This window comes from Lissotriton helveticus, chromosome 2_2 (genome assembly GCF_964261635.1).
Source record: "Lissotriton helveticus chromosome 2_2, aLisHel1.1, whole genome shotgun sequence".
NCBI classification, from domain to species: domain Eukaryota; kingdom Metazoa; phylum Chordata; class Amphibia; order Caudata; family Salamandridae; genus Lissotriton; species Lissotriton helveticus.
Window position 1 is genome coordinate 51094169 of NC_136060.1, and position 20222 is coordinate 51114390.

Genomic DNA, 20222 nt, shown 5'->3' on the forward strand with positions numbered 1-20222 from the left:
CACCGCCCACTTTAAACCAGGAACTTCTGCTTTCTCGCCGTGCGAGAAGGCAGAAACAAATGGTAGTTATTACGGCAATAACTACCATTTGTTTCTGCCTTCACGCATGGCGAGAAAGCAGGGGAGGCGTCGCCCAAACGCCCCTATGGAGGAGCCGCCACTCTGCATGATAGAGCATGCGTGGGAGTGACACTTGCAAAGCAATTAGACGCGTCGTGTTTCCAAGCAACTGACCTGCGTGCGGGTGCATACGCAGGTGAAGCGCAGCTGCTCACGGTTTTGACCGGATTTGTGATGTCATCCTGCTGTGAAGATAAAATGCACTCCATGGAAGCTAATGCGATATCTGGGTTCATCATCAGTATCGGCTTTGGAGTACTGTACAAGGCCGTCAGTTAGAGAAACTTTTGTCCAGACTGGAATAAGGAAGTTGCTGTTGGAAGTGCTGCCCTAAAAAGTTATGACTGTAGGGAAAGGAACATTCTGTAGATCTGCCCCAAGCCTGTGTTCTTAGGAGGCAGAAATACTCTCTGGTCTGCGGACACTGAGAACATGCCAGATCTTAGTCGAAAGTATTATATAGCCTTTTGAGGCATGTGAGACTGTGGGTAAAGCTGATGAATTTGTATTAGAAAAGTATTATCTCGAATTAGGGATTAAGTTTGCGCCTATGTTCTTCATGCTTGCTGCTGGGGAGTTTTATATTGTTGGCAATGCAGGGATAATATGGAATTGTTTTGCTTATACTGTTTGGTTTTATGGTACGAGATGCCCACGTTCCTGGGGCATGGATGTGCACCCAATTTTGTGCAGTAGGGGTGGTTTATTGGGGGGGGGGGGTTCCCTGAACGATTATGTAAGGATTGAAGAATGCAGGGGGAGTAAGTCACCCTTTGCTACGTTACATGTTTTAAGGAATGATTGAGGTATTAAGTCACACATAGTTTTTCATATTGCGGACAAATAGTGTGGGATGACTGAGTAAGGTTAAGTCACCGTTTTTTGCTTCACATTATTGTGTGAGATGACTACGGGAGGTTAAGTCACTTGCTGTTTACTGTATGCTAGTTTGCCTTTCTTTTATGGATGGAGCATGGGGTGGATTTCACCCATTCTTTGCTGTTACATACTTAAGGTTTTGGGGTCAGAGTTATATGGTGGGTGATTCTGAATGGTACTGCTTTGATGGTGTGCGACTTGATGTTTATGTGATTCTAAGTGTTGTTGTCAGCCGTGACACTTATATGTTAGATTTCCTCTGCGGGCTACCTTTCATGCTAGTCTAACCAACTATTGTGTTTTGTGGCATGTGGGGTTCGGTATGAGATGTGGGGCATGGTAAAGTGTGTGGTTTTCTAGTTTTGTTTTGAAAAGCGGGGAGATGGGGTGATAACATTTAATATGTTATCATGCATGCCCTTGTTGTCTCTTGTTTCTTTATGAAATTACAATATGTTCATCTGGTATTTGCAATGTTTTCTTTTATTTATTGCTTTTACATGCACAATCTTATCATCTTTCCACCAGATATGTTTCCATGCAAGTCTTCTTGTTCCTTAATCAGATTGCGATATGTCCATCAGTTATTCACATTATCGTTGCCCTCTTATTTATTGCTTTTACATGCATGATCTCTATGTATATGCAATTCAAGTCGTTCTTACATCTAATTTGTTTTCATATATGTTTCTTTTCTCTCCTGATGCAATTGTGAGATCATCTTGTAGTCACAATGTTTTTCTTTTGTTCTGTAAAAAGGGGAGATGTTTTATACCTTCTAAGCAGCCAGTATGAAGGGGCTGTGTGGAATGTTGATTCATGGGCATGCATTGGAATGTTAGTGTGCCTGCGAGTGTCAATTGGAGTGTGGGCTGAGCAGCAGAGAGGCTGCTCCTGGTGGGGCTCATTACTATAGCTCATCATTGAAGCTTATTATTGGAACCTGTTGCTTACAATAAATCATCTTACAGAACTTGCTCCTCTGCTTCCAGACATCTTTGTATTAAAACAGCTTCATACCCGAAACACTGTATTTGCAATCTGTTTTTCAAACGTAGCTCATATGCCCTCCAGTACTATGGATTTTGTAGCAACATGTGCCATAATTTATTATTTAATTTTGAGACACTCCCTCCTTTCGGCATTTCAAATTAACGAACGATTACAGTTACACATGGGCTAGCATAGAAAGGATGAGAAATAAAACGAAAATAAATATTCAAGTTTATCAACTAGGAAGGGACTCTTTACAAACGGAAAGGGACAACAAAACCTTATTTTATTAATAATTTATTGTCAGTAAGAAAGAGTGGCTAATGGTAGTAAAAACCTTTACAAGACCATTGCATCACAAATATACAGACACTATAAAAATCGTGTCTTGGTGGTTTTGGTTCTAAATAAGTATGCAGAGGGTCCCCATTACACTTTCCATGAAGGGAAAAATGTTTACAGTTCTAAAATACAGCATTTCTTTTAAGACATTACCATACACCTGATCCAAAACAGTCAGATTGCTTTACAGAATATGTACAATTTGGAATTGCATGAAAAGGTTTTAACCGTTGTTATGAAATGGAAACTTCAGCAAGGAAAAAAAGATTGTACAGTGGAGCCTTGGTATAAGAGGTCATGGTGCTTGCTCAACGGACAATAACATACCTAAGATCGACAGAAAGCAAAATTCACAAAATATCTACAAATTCTAATTAAAATCAAGAAAATCTAAACTGTACAGAACATTTACAAAAAAGAAGGAATTTAAAATGAATCTTTGATTATGGGCTATACAAAACATGTGTCATGCTAACATGGCAAAGTGGTATGTCGGTTTTCTTTCCCCTTTTCTTTTACATATATTGCAAATATAAAAAAAAATGTTGAAATGGCACAGCCAATAATTTTTCATCATTTCTTTCCAATCAGGAGAGGTCAGGGAATTGAAATAGGCATATATACAAATGTTTAAGTGAGCTGCATAGACTAGGTGGAGTCGTGCAAGAACCAGCTCATTGAAACACAAGCATACACGCACTACTGCGAACGAGAAAAATAAAAGATAGTTTTTGACTATAGGATCTTTAAATTTGACTAACGTCCAGGCACTTTTTTTTGTCAGGTTACAGCATCAGACTTCTGTATGATGTGGAGAATCCAGAGGCGGGATTACTACATCTTCAAAGTGGCTATCATCCCCACTTTCATAGTCACTCATCATGACCTCGGACTCTACTTCACCACACGCAGACATATCGGAGCATGAAGCTGTAGAAGTGTACACAGACATGGACATGTTGTCCATCATCGGCTCTTCAAAGCCTCCCTCGTACCGTAGAGTGTAAGACGCGTAGGGTTCTCTGTACCCACTGCTGTCTCCGTTGGCTGCGCTCTGAAGGTCAGGCATGTCTGCAGGGTAGTGGTGATGAGGCAGATACTGGCTGAGATTAAACCTCTGCCTACTTTTTGCTGAGGAACCCAAGCTGCCTACAATGGGCATGTCTCTGGGTGGTTCTATGGAATCAAACTGATCGCTGTATTCTGGCGGCAATGGTGGGAGATCATCGGGAGCAGGAAAGTCATCCGGCGGTGGTGGAAAGTCACTTTCAATGTCGTAGCCTCCAGGGTAATAGTCTGAATCGATGGCGCTTGGATCAGTGTAAGGGGGAGCCGGTTCCTCAACCGCTTCATAATGTGGGTATTCCTGAATGCCTGGTAACTGCACGTTTGGCATCCAGTCTGAAGTGTCCCAGTGATATCCTGTGGATGCAAAAACAGTGATAAAATAACTTTACAAAAGTTTTGATCAAACAGAAATGTGGTACAAAAACATTGCATTAGGTAGGAGTCAGTTGTTAGTGAGGTCGTCATTTGTGGAGAACTCTTCCCCCTAAAAACAAGAAGCAACCTGTATCTATAACAGAACCCCAAAGGCTCCTATTCTGCCTTCTTAAGAGTAACAAACGTTTTGTGATCGGATAAGACAATTACTCCCTAGTAGGTAGATTACTAGAAACTACGTCTCAAAGAAATATGGCATGCCTTGTAAACTCAACAAGGACATACATAAATGAGTTATTAGCAGCACAATCCCGGGTCCAAAAAGTGGTCGTATACTGCGAGCACATTATAAAATACCCATCGACTTTTCATTGCCAGTGTGTAGGTATCCTCAGGGTTATCCAAAAGAAAGTCCCGATCGATACCTGATTTTGTAGACAGCCACATGCTATGGTGCATTTGTTGCATTTACAGTCACTGTATGCAAATGTATCTTATTTGAATATCCAGAAACCATGTCACTTGTTTAGCCCTCCTTCACCCACAATGGAAACTCCTGATTTACAGTCTGTCTATCAAAGGCAACACATAAAATGGGGAAACCGCAACGTTTTAAACCATGCAACACTTGGAGAACTCTGCTATAAACATCAGTCCATGTCGTGTATGCCCTTGGAGCAAAAGACACTTGCATATATGGTGTGACAAAGTGTTAAGGTAATCATATGGAATTGGAAGCTTTTAAGCAAGTAGAACATTGGCTTTCGACTTAAACAGATGATCGAGTGACACGATTGTGGGAAGTGAAGCACATAAACATGCACTGACACACCGAGAAAACGACTGCCAGCAAACACTTGTGAAAGTGAAAAAAGCAGGGGATTTTAGTGGGTAACATTGAATTACATGCTGAAATCACCTCTGGAATTCCTGAGGTCAGGAACAGCTAAAGACTCTTTAGGAACAAAGTAAAAAGGAAAAAGAGTAAACATTTGAAGTTAGAATTCTAATAATAAGTTTACTAAGGTAAGGCGTAACAGTTATTTAATTAGCAAAAAAACCACTCCCTTTCACAATCAATCCAGCTGAGCATGCGTGCTTCAAGATCCGCTCAGCGCTGTCTGGGGCAGCAAATGCTTGCTAAATGGTAAAATGTAAAAGGCAAGCCAGTTGGTCCTTTTAAGCATTGTGGAGGTACTTTATTGCAAATGGGAAATTTGGAGCCTAAGGTTTATGTTTTTTACAAATTAAACAGGATTTGTTTTCGTGATTCTGACTTGAGCAAAATGATAATTTTCTTTATGGATGTGAGGATATTTTTTCGCACATTAGACAATTCACACAGTATTCAAAATATTACCAGAGGTACAGTTTCAGCAACATGCCTAAAATTTCTACAGATGCGTCTGTAAAGCATGCACTACTTGCAGCGTTATTCTCCCCTACCCAAAGGATATGTTTTAAATACACAACAGTGACACACCAAAGTTTCCATTACAAAACTACTAAAACACACGGCAGTTGCACACATGCAATGTATCCGAGAGGAAATGACGTACTAAAAACTACAAATTAAACCACTGTATAATACCAAAATATTGCATTTTGATTGGTTCTTGGCGTATCTACTGGGTACAATAATAGCCATCTGACATTATTCCTTCTGACAGTCCCATTGCATGAATCTTTCATTGTGCCTTGCCTCCACAATACCAGCATGTGAACGTACAAGGACGCTAGTAAGGAACTAGTGTTGTACACTAGCTCGCAGATGGTGCCAGAACTCGGGCATGCTGGGAAGCACCTTTGAAATTCTTCACCTTATTGTGCGCCAGCTGAATATGCATCTAAAAATAGTTGTTCTCTGTGCTGCTAAAATTTCTAGAACTAGAGGAGACCTCTGGACACTGATCATTCTCGGCATCAGCCACACGTTTAAAGAGTTTTGTTTGAGAGTGCTTTTAGACGTGTGTAATTCCACTTTTAGAATAGTTACTTGGACTCCTGTACGGTTAAAAATATAAAAAATGTCTTTGAGTAACCCTTTTCAGATATAACAGTTGTGCAAGGTGGTTGTGGGACGAGATCTTATTATAACATTGTGAACCTTAGCTGCCAAATTCAACAAGCATTGGCATTGCCAATAGGTCTCGCTTGTGGGACCTTATAAGTATTTAGTTTTGCAGCACAATATCCTTGTTGCATAATCGGATATTGTGCTGCAAAACTAAATACTTATAAGGTCCCACAAGCGAGACCTATTGGCAATGCCAATGCTTGTTGCACTTGGACCCAGTACTCATTGCCGCCTCCTCCCTTAAGGAACAATTGTGGTAGTTCTGTGAGGAAGTGAAGTGAAGTGCAAATGTGTGTAGCCTTCGCGCCTTGCCGCAATAGTCGAAGAAACGCTGTCAGTCACTAGACTGACAAGTTCGGTTAGGAAAGACGCACAGCGCTGTAATTAAGCGTTGACTCGGCATTCGTTGCGTTAAGCCTAGAGACGGAGCCGTCCGTGTGACGCCAATGGATTAGCAAATTAGGGCTGAACTCGTATTACACTGTGACTCAAAAAAGAGGTCGGGCAAAATAAATTAATAATTACTGACGGGGAGAAATAGAGAATGAAACACACTGCTATTCGGGGAAAAGAGAAAAGGAGTGGATTCGCAGAGAGGACAGGAAAAAGGAGGAGTGGAGAGAAAGGGTGTGGGGGCGGGGGGCGGGAAGCAAAGGCAACACCGGTTGAGGGAAAGCAACACGGAAGATGCATGTGAAAGAGAGCAACACGAGGTGAACTGGCAGAGTTGTACTCTAGGTGGATGTCTCAAACACAAACACACTTTAATGGAGTGCTTCATACAAACGAGAAAAGCAGTGCTGAAAAGCAAGCAGGAGGAGCAGGGATGAGGGAACACGGCCTGGGGGAAGCTGGCTGGGGAGGGGGTGGAGAAATGCAAGGAAGGCTGTGTGCGGCGTAATTAGGGGAGGAGAAGCCGAGAAGCCGCAGACCGCACGCTGGGCGAAGCCCTTTGATGTGCTGTGCGGCAAATGGAGGGAGGCTGATGCGCGTTCATGTTTTAACACGTGGTTCACATGAACTGCATGAAAACGCCAGCAAAAAGCTGGTGGTTTCATGATGTTTTCGCCACTTGAATTCTCGCTCCGCTCGATGCGCATGCGCGCATCGATAGGTCGCGAGACCTAAAAACTGCCAAAGCATCATGGTGTAGGGCCTCTTCAAGATCAGAAACATCCTAGTATGTATAACCAAAGTAAGAACACCATAGATTATGTACCAGCGTGTAGGTGAATGCACATGCACTGCATGTAACTTTCAACGTACATAGCACATCTTATAAAAAATAGTGTGTATTATACCAAGAATGTCAAATGTTGGGTTTAAAATAACATTACTAAAGGGGATGGGCACCCCCTAAAAGTTATTGATCAGGTGAGAAGTAGGGCACAAATTAAACTGCCCTACCGATGCCTTTCTCATGCAAACAAAATTCACATGGTCAGTACTGAATATCCTCAGAATTATGAAACAGAAGATAAAAACACACTGCTGGAGTCAGAAACAGATGGATCCTAAAATGTAAAGGATTCTATTAACTAAATTTACAAAATAAGTGTGGGCAGTCCATATCTTTAAAAAAAAATGGTTTGTGCAAAAATAATCTAACAAAATCAATTGATGTTGTGTAATAATCTTATCTACAAATAAGAAATTGTGTGCAAAGAAACAAGCAAGTGTGCTCTGCATACTATGGTTTGTACGGCGTGTAGATTTTGCAAGTTCTAAAGCTGTAATGAAAACAGTGTGTGGGAGGACAGGATGTGTGTGTTTTAAATTCTTAATGTGCAAGTAAGTGGAAACAAGCCTTACAAAACCACTGATGATATCTTGGGATGCAAGAGATAGAGGCCATGGTGCTCCTAGACTTTTCAGCTGCCTTTGGTACCATTTTACACAACAGCCTTCTGGAAGGGCTGGCAAGAGAGAGTGTATCTAGGACGACAATAAAATGGTCCTCCTCCTTCCTGTCAGAACATAAGCCGACAGTCTGCTTAGGGGAGTTTTCTTACCCAGGCAAATCCATCTTGTTAGGGGGTCCAATGTGTATCGACCCTGAACCCAACTTTGTTTAATGTGTATGTCTCTCACTTGGCGAGACTGATCGACTCCTTTGGTCATACATTTTGTTCTTAGATAGACGTCCCTCAACGGAATGTACGATTTAACAGGAATCCACAAAAGCTCTCTGCTTGCTTCTCATATTTAACTGGCTGGATGAAAAGCAATTCCCTAATGTTGGGTTTGAAAAACACTTCTTATGGACTGCTGCATAGTATCCAACCAAACAGGGTCTCCTGCCAACAGCAGAACCACATACAAGAAACTTGGGAATCGCATTTGACTCCAATCTTACATTCAAGCCACATATACATAAAACAGTCACAACATGCGTCTTTCTTTTAAGAGTCATCAGAAAAAATATTACCATTACTACCACTTCATCCAGATTCACAATGGTCGGTATGCGGATTCTATCTTGCCTGGGTTACTGCAATGCTTTGCTTGTAGGTCTCCATAAATATCTGGTTCAGTGGCTACAAGTGGTGCGAAGCACTGCAGCAAGATATGTATTAGGCCTAACTGACAACAATGTCAAACGCACACAACCTGCATCAGTTAATCGATTTAGTTTCGTAGTCAGTCAAAGTAAATATAAGATCCAACTCCAATGTTCATAACCTCTTGGGTGTTTATTCATCCAGTATGAGTCTTTGTTTTACAACAAAACCAGCCGACACGTGTTTCGTCAATATCGGGGTGAACCCGTGACTCTTCAGGGCTGAGTAGTAATAGGATGAGGGCCATGTAGTCGGACCGGTGATAATTCCAACCCGGTCCTAATCGGGTGAAGAAATGAAAGACGCTCAAAGTGGTTGCTTCTTTTGCGTCTAAGTGGCGAGGGTAGGTAGGAAAGTCCGCCGCCGGGTGCCCGGTCGGGAAAAAGTAGGGAAGCAAATCCGCTAGCCCTAGCTCTGAACCTTCAGTTTGTACTATGGATATGGTAGGAAGTCCGTGCTCGCTCGGGTATCTTAGGCGAGCACGGACTTCCTACCATATCCATAGTACAAACTGAAGGTTCAGAGCTAGGGCTAGGGCTAATTTTTGTCATAAATGGTATTTCATAACATAATGCCTTATACACATTTTGACAATCCTTTATTTCAGACTAAATAAAAATGAGGTTTGATTTACTAATTTTTAAGTTGGGATTAAGGAAAACAGTTTGCGAGTAAGAGATCTTCTAAAGATCAACGAACTTAGAACACCTCCAGCTTTATTATGAACTGTGTTTAACTGACAATAGCCTGCAGAGAATTAATTTTACTACTGAAGCACACCACTTGCTTGAAAGCAAGGAAACCCCAGCCACCTGGTAACTGTAGGATTCAACTAAGAATCCCACTAAAAAAACAGATATTCCATTGGTGAGGACAAATGGAAGCCGGGGAAATCCAAAGACCAGAGATAAAAGACATCAAAAGGGAGTGCTGTATTTAACCCAGGTTGTGCTTGTGTGCATGCCCACACACTGTGTCAAGTCTAGGATGATACAATAACAAACCTGGGGTGTCATGTGTTTCCTACACGGACATTGTCGTTTTCCCTATGTTATCTTAACTTTCCAGTTGTAGGCGACTTTTGCTTTGCACACGTTACCAAAGCAGATGCTTTTTTGTGCCACATTTTATTTTCACATATAGTCAGCACATAGCTTTGTATTTTGTCCTTTTCCTGGAATTTAGTCTGCACATCCTTGGCATGGTCAAACATTGCCTCTTTTTATTCTCTGTGGTCGGATACTAGCACCTAGACATAATGGAGCCACCCAGCTGCTATTTTTGAAACCACATGTTTTGTCATATAATATGGGACATGTCGTTCTAAACACATAGAGCAGAGACTTGCAGACAGAGCAAGGTCCTGAGACAAGAGAACTGCTTCAGCTGGGATATAAAAAAAGTATCTCTGTATTGAAAGGTATGGGGTCCGCCACTACACCCAGAGGGCTATAATCACTTCATTTTTGTAGTGAGGGTAGAAATAGGCAAATCGGTCAGATATTATGACAGGGCTTTTTATTGTATATGGTTTCCTAATCTTGCTAATGGCATTACTGACCTGCAATTGCTTGCTGGTTGTGGCACAATTATTACTTATTAGAGCATGATATTTTAAATAACATTGTACCTTTTCCTTGTGTCTCTTCCCTATTTATTGTGGACAAGCAAGAGTGAGGGAATGAAAGGGAGTGACCTGCTACCCTGGTCCCTGAGAGGGTCAGGAGCGGTGTGTTCTGGGCGGGCCAAATCACTTGCCTCTCTGGAAAGGTTTGGAGGGCAAGTGAGGCACTAAGAGCTAGTTGGATTTGGGCCCATAGATACAGATGGGGTATAGGGACTCAGTCCCTACATGCTGATTTTCTAGGGTACCAAGCATAGTTCTATTCCGGAGCAGAATCCCTTCAACAGGGGTTGTGGAAGTCCCACCTAAGCTGATGTCTAAACTGCAGACAGATCAGGCAGTGTGTGGTGTGGAACAATGTCAGTATGTAGAAGAGGATGCTCACGGAAGATGTTGGCAGCAGATTTCTATAGGTAGGAATCTATCTGTTTTAAGAACTAGGAAGACAGAAAAGAAGTTTACCTAGGTGGAGAAACATGGAGTCTGGAGATAGAAGTAACCGGCAGATCCTTTGAAAACACTCCAATCCAACTGGAATGGCATGAGACTACCAAGGCCCCTTAAGCATACTTCATTAGCAAAAGTACAAGGACGAGCACAACAAACGATATGGCTAGCTTTTGAGTACAAGATATATTGTGAAGGAACTTGTCAACACCCCAGTGGGATCTAAGAAAATGCCTATTCTTGAGGGGGGGAGGATGCAGGGAGGAATGGGAGGGGTGGGGCTAAAAAGAGAAAATAAAATGGTGTCAACCAAAGGCTTACAGCATACCTGCAAGAGGAGGATTAACACTCCTGAACTCCTTCACCACCACCATGGGATTTCAAGATTTAGAATAATGAAAATGCTATATAAAACAGACCGCCACATTACCCAATGAAAAGCACAAAAACAAAACTCTCAAAAATATGTTTCAGTATTCCAAAATAGGATTATTAAAGTCGAGAAGATGACCCGAATCAGTACTAGGAAGTTAAGCTGTTTCACTCAACACAAAAGAGGGTGCTGTGGCTGAACTAAAGCATCAATGTAAAAGTGACCAGAAATTATGTGAGATTGAAAAGCAGGGGCTATTACCCTCCGCTAGGCCTAATCGAATGGAGGGTAAAAAATATTGGTTTAGGAGCAAGGAGGATGCGCAAAATTTGCTGACAATCTAAAAAAATGAAGATTTATTGGCTTTGCAGCTGGGAGAGTGTGCATACATCACAATTCACCATAGAAGGAGATAGGAGCAACTCTTCCTTAATGCAGGAGACCTGAAGAACCGTTACCAAACTAACTACAGAGAAGGAAGGAAATTGAGCACCTGAAGTACTTTGGGAAGCATCACTGTGCTAACAGGATGCGGAGGGAAAATTAAATGTTATACCATAGTCCACCCCATACATACCTTGCATTATACTTCACACGCATGGCCCCAATACCCAACACCCACTTTGACCCTCACCACACCAACATTAGATTATCTGATATCTACAATTATCTCTGCAACCCAATCCTCCTAATTCTGAATCTCTAAAAATCTGAATTCCTACAGAACAGCCCAGGAAAATGCATGCATTAGCACCATCTACTCTGTAGGTAAGAGTGTGGAATTACGGAAGTTACTGAAGTTGCAAGACACTGAACATCATTTATCTGGAGATGAGGGATATCTCAGATGACTGGTTGATGGAAAACTTGACCATCTTAAAGTCATGCGTTTATGGTAATAGTAGAAAAACGTTTTCAGAAAGCAATTTCTTGTAAAGTAAGTTTTCTACTTGAAACTTAAATATGACAAGATTACATTTTAAATACATTTTCCTTATCGTTTGAGTTTATCACAACCCTTTTCTCAAAAACTTTAAGACCGGGCCATCAAAAGCAAATAGCCTGATTCAACATTTGACTTTTTATGCCTCAAGGTCTGTAAGGTATTTGAGATAATTTTACTTACAATGCCTTCTTCTGGACATTGCTAGATTTTTCTGGGGTAATGGTTACCACCCCTAAAAGTGCCTAGCAGACAGGTCATTTGAAAAAGGTCAGCAAAATACGGGAACCCACAAGGACAGCTAACATACTGGAAGCGTATAGGAGTTGCAAAAGGATAAGAGTAACTATAATTTTTCTTAAAAAAGAACAAACAATACAGTAATTGATCTTTAAAGTGGAGAAGTGTGGCTCAATGGTTAGAGCGGCAGACCCTGATGCAGAGGTCTAGCCCGGGGGACCAGGGTTCAATTCCCCGCCTCAGCGGGTCTTGGGCTCAAAATTCGACGGACCTGATAATTCTCGCCTCGGTGCTTATTCCAATCATGGAGTCCCACTCTGCAACTCTGGGCAATAGCTTGCTTAATCTCCACAACGGCCCCCACAACGCTAAGGATGCCTGGCCTCCACCTTGGGGTGCCCAGGAGTGGACACCTCACAGGGAAAGCCAGGATGGGTTCCACAGCGGTATTCGTACAAGCACCTTCAGACCCTTGCGGGTGAGTAGTGCGCTATACAAGTATCAATTTACATTTAATACGGTGGAATGCCATTTTTTTTAAGAAGGCTAAAATGTTAGTCAAATAGAAGCATGCATTGTTGCGCATGCAGTCACGAGTCCTGTTAAGTAATCCAGAACAAAACATCAGCATATTTATGAAGATGTGTAATATCAATGCAAAGCAACATGAACCAGATTGATTTTAATATTGAAAGAATGGAAACATACTGTAATGCTACGCCCCACAACACACAGAGTAACATGAACATACTAAGAAACGAACATATACCTTCTTTTCCCACCGAGTCAACAACGGCATTGACCAGGTGTATCACAGTGACTATGGAAGCTTGTAAAAGGCAGAAGAGAGGCATATTAGAAACAAGACAAGAGAGCAGAAATCACAACAGCATGCCTGAATCAGAGTAAAGCATGAGTGAAAAAGTTTACAGTTTCAATTGGAAACGTCAGCACTCTTGTCAATGATGGTTTAAAAGTAAATGCATGCTTCTCTGTTTAGGTTCAATCAACTCTTATCGGATATTTTCAAATCACCTTCATTTATTTCAAGTCTTAAAAAACAATTTAAAAAGCAGCTTACATAAAGTCTAGATAAAAGATCACAATTTGAAGCAAATAAAAAAAAGTGTAAATGGGCAAACCCTTCTACCACAGTTTGTTTTTTAATTAAAAACAAATTAAGAGAACTACGTGCAAACATGAATACAGAAGTGCCTCTTTGCTACATGAAGTACCCTTTTTTCTGCTAATAAACTGGAAAATGTTCATCCATTCAATTGAACAAAGTTTTACTTCTGTTATTCGAAATTTCATGTCGATGGCACAATTGTAGCACTATTGTGGAAGCACCACCCCATCTGTACAACTGTGCTCAAAAGTGCAGCGTGTACAAATAAACTGCAGAGGGATTACCTGTCGAATTAAGTGAAAATTCTATGTTAAATTATATGCACATGTACAGTATCTAAAGTGTACTGAACGCATGCCAAAACAAAGGTTAGAATGCCGTCCCGCCACTAAAGTTGCACCTCTTCTGTCCCTACTTCCTACAGTTCGCTTCCTATAACGTTTCACACTTAGTATACCCTGCTTTGCATTTTCAATGCACCATTACTTCTGTTTGAAAACTGGCATACTGGGAGCCAATAGCTGGTGAAACGCATGCACAAATACGAATGTGTAAGAGTCACGAGTGGAAGCAAAAGAACATGGGAAATAACCAAACATGCATATCTATGGCTAAAACTCTGATTGTGTAGTGTCGACCCGTGTAACCCAGACCGCAACATCAAAATTCAACAATAACTAGCACTTATCAAACATAACGCAAAACATTTAACACCTCGCGAAAAATTGACACTACACTGTGTTCATTTTTGCACTTCGTTAAACTTATTTTTAAAATTACAAAACAGTTTTCTGGTGGAGGAGTTTGCATGATAGTCTTCTAGCATACACCACACACTGTTCTGAATAACGTGCAATTGCAAAATGGCAATGTAAAGTGAAACGAAAAAGAAGTTTGCCCACACAGTGATAGACTAGTCAAAGCAGGGATTACAGCCACTTTGGCTCTGAAGCAAACAGCGTCTGCCACTACAAAACATAAAAATTGCCCAAATCGAAAATAAATAATTATGACAGAAATGTTGAGTCAGCTAAGAAACATAAGATGGCACATACATTTCCATTACTGCGGTCACAGACGCTGCAAAAAAGAACTGGAATGAAAAAATGCAAAGGATTTTGATTTCACAGAGCAAATACTGAAGACATGAAAGTGATGCTCCAAATTATTTATCTCTAGAGAGGTACCCTCAAGGCGGACACACAGTCATCTACACCATCACAATGGAAGATAGAAAACTTTGGATTATTAGAGTTTGGAAAGAACAGAAATTGGTTAACATTAGTAGTAGTTTTGCAGCTTGAAGTATTTCCTGGATTCAAATTCTGAGCATTATTCTGCCATCTAGAGGTGGAGCCTAGTGGTTGAGTCTGTAATTCCCCTTTGTATCCTTCTCGTTATTTTTGTTTACGAGTTTACTGTCGCACCATTTGATGTCTAATCCAACCTTTTCTGACATATGCCCTCCTTCAGCAGCCCCTACGCATGGACACCATCTTCAAATTATTTTCTTTTTTGTAATTGCTCCCTCCTCTTCTGGGAGGGTAGGTAGGTGGGTCGCAAGTGAAACCAGAAAATTATTCAAGCTGTACAACTACTGCTACAGCTAAGAAGCAATTTCGTTTTGCAGTGTGAATATTTTCTAGATCCACATGCTGTGCATGGATTTTGTAGCTTTTTTATCCTTGTGGTTATTGGGTTGAAGATTACAAATAAATGTTTTAACACTCTTTGTCGCACTTGAGCTTCCTTCTTCATCTGTGTACCTATGCAATAGTGTTTTGTGAACGTGTGCACTGACACCAAGTAGCTGCCATGCAAATATCCTGCAATGGTATATTTGTCAGGAAGGCAATCATTGCTCCTTTTTTACAAGTGGTGTGCTTTAGGTTTGGAGTGTAGTTATATTCCAGCTATTGCGTGACATATTTGGAATTTTTGTGCAATGCATCTTGAGATGGTATTTCTTGTAATTAGTTTCCCCATGTTTCTGTCTTCGAATGACACAAAGAGCTGTTTTACCCTCCTAATTAGTCTTGTCTTCTCCATATAGTGCATTACCGCTCTTCTGGTGTCTAGCATGTGTAGTGCTCTTTCCGATTGTATGTTTGGTTCCTGAAAGAAACTAGGATTTTGTATTGATTGGTTTATATGGAAAATGTTAAATGACTTTGGATAGGAAATGTGGGTCTGTCCTCATTACTATCCTGTCTTTGGGCATTTGCATGTATGGCGCTGGATTGTGCGTGCTTGCAATTCACTTACTATCCAAAGAGTAGTCATTGTGATAAGGAAAGCCATCTTCAATGGGACTAGTTTGTGAAGTGGTTGAAATGGTTTTCTCATTAGCTGGGTTCGCACTAAGTTTAGGTACCATGTTGGTGCCAACACTCTTCGTGGTGGAGCCATTTGTTTTGCTCCCTCATGGAATCTTTTGATTACAGAGGTTAGAAGAAACTCCTTCCTATATGACCTCTGTGAAGGCCACCATTGCTGCCAAATATACCTTCAAAGAAGCATAAGTTAGTTTGTTGTCTAGTAGGTGTGTGAGATATCGTAAGGACTGTGGAGTCCTTTGAATGGTCATTCAAGAAGCCAAATTTGTTGTACCACCTTGAGTATCTTTCCCATTTGGCTGTGTAGCATTTTTTGGTTGTTGGTCTTTTTGCTTCTCTGAGAATTGCCATTGTGTTCTCTGGTAGACTGAGATGTCCAAACTCTGTCTAGGTGCCAAGCTGCTAAACTCAGGGTTTTCGGCTCTTGATTGAGAACTCTTCTACCATGCATAGAGAGTAGGTCTTGTAGGCCCGGTCGCTTCTGCATATTGTCTTGGGCTATCTCTATTAGGTTAAAGAACTAAGTTTGTCTAGTCCATTGTGGTACAATAAGAATTCATGTAATTTGAGACAATTTGCATAGAGTGGATGTGTGTGTTTGGCTGTAAAGGATTAGCGTTTCTCATTTTAGGAGTGAGAGGTGTGGCGCAGCGGCCAGAGCAGCTGACTTCAGAGCACGGGGCTCACAGTTTAATCCACGACGCCAGCTCTACTCAGCACCATGTGACTCTGGGAAACAACTCACTTGATCTCCCCGAGGGCCCCTGTGCCTTAGGACCCTTAGGGGTGATTAGTTTGCGCTTTACAAATACCTGACTGATTGATTGATTTGAGGTATTGACAACAGGTCTATTTCTGGTGTTCCCGTTGCCTGAATATCTGTTTGAGCACACTTTGATTGAATTCCCACTCATGTGAGCAGGTTACTGGTCTGCTTAGCAGGTTTGCTTCTACATTTTCTTTCCCTGGAAGATATATTGTTGTTATGTTGGTCTTTGGATGGCCCACCTCCAGATCTCTTAAGCTAGTTTTGACAGTACAAATGATTTTGCCCCTTCCAGTTTTTTTAGATTGATTGTTGTTGTATTATCCATTTGAATTACTAATGACATCCCCCGCAGCTTTTTCTGAAAGGTTTTTAAGGCTTGGAACACTCTTTAGATCCATATATGTTGTACAGCTTCCTGCTCTTTCCAAAATCCTCTGATTTTTATTTTCCCCATTTGAGCTCCCAAACCCATATGCACAGTGCCTGTGGTAATGGCTACTGTGGGTGTTGGTGGTATGAATGTTCTCCCCCTTGTATATTTGTCCTGTTTCACCATGCCACCTCCTCCTATACTCAACGTGACCAACACTAGATATTCCCAAATCTCTGTGGCTTTTGACCATTGGTTTAGTACCCATTCTTGAATTGGTCTTATATGCAACCTTGCCTAAGGTATGAGAGACAAGCAGGAGGCCATTATACCCCAGCATTTGCCCCACGGTCCTCACTGTCTGGTATTGGTGAGTTTTGTGCATTAGCAATATCTTTTCGCAAGAAAAATCCTTTGCCTCCATTGAGTTGATTCACAATTCCAGGAATATTTTCTCTTCTGTGTTGTGATATGATTTGCACTTGGGTAGTCAGTATACGTTCACAAACCAGTCATCTAGGTAAGTCTATACAGAAATCCCTTGCATTCTTATATGTGCTGCCGCTGCTACTACTAAGCATTTTGTAAACACTCTTGGTGTTGAATTTATTACGAAAGCGAGCATTTTGAATTTATAGTGCATTCCATCCACCACATAGCGCAAATATATTTTGGGGATGTACGTTGTTACAACGCATGCTTTTACCACGCATGCTGTAACAACGCGAGTTTTAAAACGCATTCCATTACAACGCAATACACTGGGGGGTGTTGGATAGTGAATAGTTTAATGTACTATTCCAACACCAGTCCCCGTGGACACTAGGGAAGGTGTTGGATATGAAATTAAAACTATTCCCTATCCTAGAGCGCTCCCCAGTGTAATGCATTGTAATGGTTTTTGTTTTAAAAGTCTGCGTTGTAATAGCACTGCGTGCTAAAAAATGCGTTATAAAGGTTGTTCCCCATATTTTTTTCAGTGATTCATTGGGGTGTGTAAATAGGCAACCTTTAAATCTATGGTTTTCAAGTAACAGCCTCCTTGTTGTAGCTCCAGTATGACATCTTGCAACGTTGTCATCTTCACTTTTTGTGTTTTTATTAACTTCTTTGCAAAATGGCGGTCTAGTATAGGACGTAGAGACCTATCTTGTTTTGATATTAGGAAATATGTTGAGCATTGTTGACCTCGTTCCAGGACACTGTTTCTACTGCATTATTTTGTAGCAATTCTTTTACTTCTTGTAGTAGTGGGTTTTTAAATCCTTTGTGTGGAAACGTTTCTATGGCCCTTCTACTGCTGGTTGTTAGATCAGTTATATGCAACATCCAACTTGTAGGATGTTGATAATGCATTTGTCTGAAGTCACCTTCCTTCACTCTTGGAGGAAGTCCTTTATTCTCCCCCAACACCGATGTTTAGTGTTTGAGGGGGTGCTGATGTAGTAAGTCACTTAGTCTTTGTGGCTGCGATCTTCCTCTTGCAAATCCCCAAAAAGGTTTGACAGTGATGTTTGGCATTGCCACTATAGTGCTGCTGTTTGGGTTTAGCTTGCACTCAGAAAACCTGAACATATCTATCCCCTCTTCTGGGGAGTGCATTTTGATGTCCTGCCATGGAGTCTCAAGATATTCTGACCCATCTGTTTCTTGAAACATACCTTGTGTTTCAGGATCATCTTCTTCGAAGAAGAATCTTGTTCTTCTTCCTCTTGTGGCTCTGGGGACATTGTTGATTACAGGTCTTCTGGGTCTGTGTCCAATTGTGTTTTTTCCACTGAAGTTTTCAGCTGGATTCTAATTTCTCGAAGGGAGGTGTCAAAATCCTTTTTCTTTTGTAGTAGTGCGACCGCTTTGGCTTGGAGATGCCTCTTCTTCAGCTCGATTTCAAATCTGCACTATTTTCTTCGTCGATAGGAGTCCATTTCTGTTATGACCTCAAGGCATCTTTTGTTGGGGTGTCCCCGACCCTTTATTCGGTACCTCCACACTATGATCATTTTATGATGATGTCATCTTCTCGGTTGCCCAACCGCTTGCAGTGTCCTTGCGGTCGGACCAGAGGGGCTCCTTCAGGTTCTGTTTGCCTTCAGTCAGCAAGATCTTTTATGCAGAGACAGCCTTTTGTGAGTTTGAGTCTGTTGTTCGAGACACACCGCTGGTTGTTTTTTCGGAGTTACATATGAATGTTTCCCTTGTGTTTTCGCTGCTCCTTTTCAACATTAATGACCCTCATTTTGGCATCTGAGTCTTCCGCAACTTTGGCCAAGTTGTCTTCCTCCTCACTCGAGAACCCCAGGTCTCTCAGTGACAGTCTCTTTCTGCCCCCACATCGTGTAGTGTGCTTGTCTTGGTTTTTCTCTTGTCCTTTAGGTCTTTGGCTTGAAATCTGCGCAGACTGGACAGTGTCAATCTTGTGGTCCAGCAGAAGGAAAGGTTGCACACTTGGTGGTTATCTTTTTATGCACATTTATGATGGCAATTCGGGCTAAATTGGAACTGTGTCTTCTCCATGTCACACAGAACAGAGGGCACCTTGTCAGGACAGTCTCCAGATCACCTTCAATCTGTCGTCTTGATTATTTTTTAACATTGGTACATTGTTTCAGTGGTCTTCTCCAGTACTTCTTCTTCAACAAGCTTTTGCATAGGCACCTTATTTTCGTAGATTTAACAGCCTTCAGCAATTCTTCCAGCCCCAACAGTGGAAAAATAATCGGAAACGGGTGACCAAGGGAGGAAGCTTTAACGGGAGGGCGTATGATGTCATAAGATTCCTCTTGTTTGCCACAATTACATGATGGTCAGTCGATCCTTTTCTGCTACTCACTAAATATCTATTATTAGACTATTCATGTTAGCCTGCTGTATCTCGAGGCCCCTTCCCCTTGCTTCCTGTAACTTATAGATACTTATTGTATAAGTTCTCCTGTTTTTTATCGTAGTTGCATGTAAGACTCAGTATCGTCTTTTATTTTCGTCTATCTGATTGTTTACTGTCATTCTATTAGAACTTGACTGCTATCCGATCATGCTACTGAAGTTTATATTTGCACCCAATATTATGTCGCGTCACCCTCATGCTATGTCACCCCGTTTCTGTGAAGCGCTGTGATATCTGTAAAGATCTTGTTCGCGCTATATAAAACTCTGAATAAATAAATAAGATGATGGATTAGGCAACAAATAGTGGGAGAGTCCACACCAAAAAAGAAATATTTAAAAAAAATTAAAAACAAACTAATCAATAACGAGGACTATGAATACAACTGAGAATTCTGGACCCAACCATTAGATGGCGAAAAAAACAGCATGTGAATTAGAAAATATTCACACAGCAAAATTTGAGTTGTCAAAATAAATAAACTGTCTCCATCTTTCTGCTTACCAAGTCTCTTCATGGTGAAAAGACTCAACAGAATAAATGTGATTTTAACAATGAAACCGCGCCATAATTCAGAGTTTTAGTGGCATGGAAAACCAGTCAATAATCAGTAAAGTGAAAACACGGTGGCTAGAAAGAGGTCTTATGGAGGCAAGAAGTAGTACAGATTGATACAGGGCATCGCTAATCTA

General features: G+C 41.2%; 1 protein-coding gene across 4 annotated transcripts in view; it reads right to left on the reverse strand.

Moving 5' to 3' along the window:
- Positions 1–2273: 2273 nt before the first annotated feature.
- The window catches only part of FAT1 (FAT atypical cadherin 1), a 318166-nt gene continuing 300217 nt past the window's right edge, over positions 2274–20222 (reverse strand). For 2 of the 4 annotated variants that reach the window (XM_078678096.1, XM_078678097.1), the window contains exons 27-29: positions 12812–12871; positions 4697–4732; positions 2274–3756 (exon numbers count right to left, since the gene is read on the reverse strand). In XM_078678096.1, the coding sequence (XP_078534222.1) occupies positions 3128–3756; positions 4697–4732; positions 12812–12871 (725 nt within the window). In that variant the 3' untranslated portion in view covers positions 2274–3127. The remainder of the gene's footprint in view (positions 3757–4696; positions 4733–12811; positions 12872–20222) is intronic. The other 2 variants (XM_078678098.1, XM_078678099.1) reach the window with 2 other exon arrangements.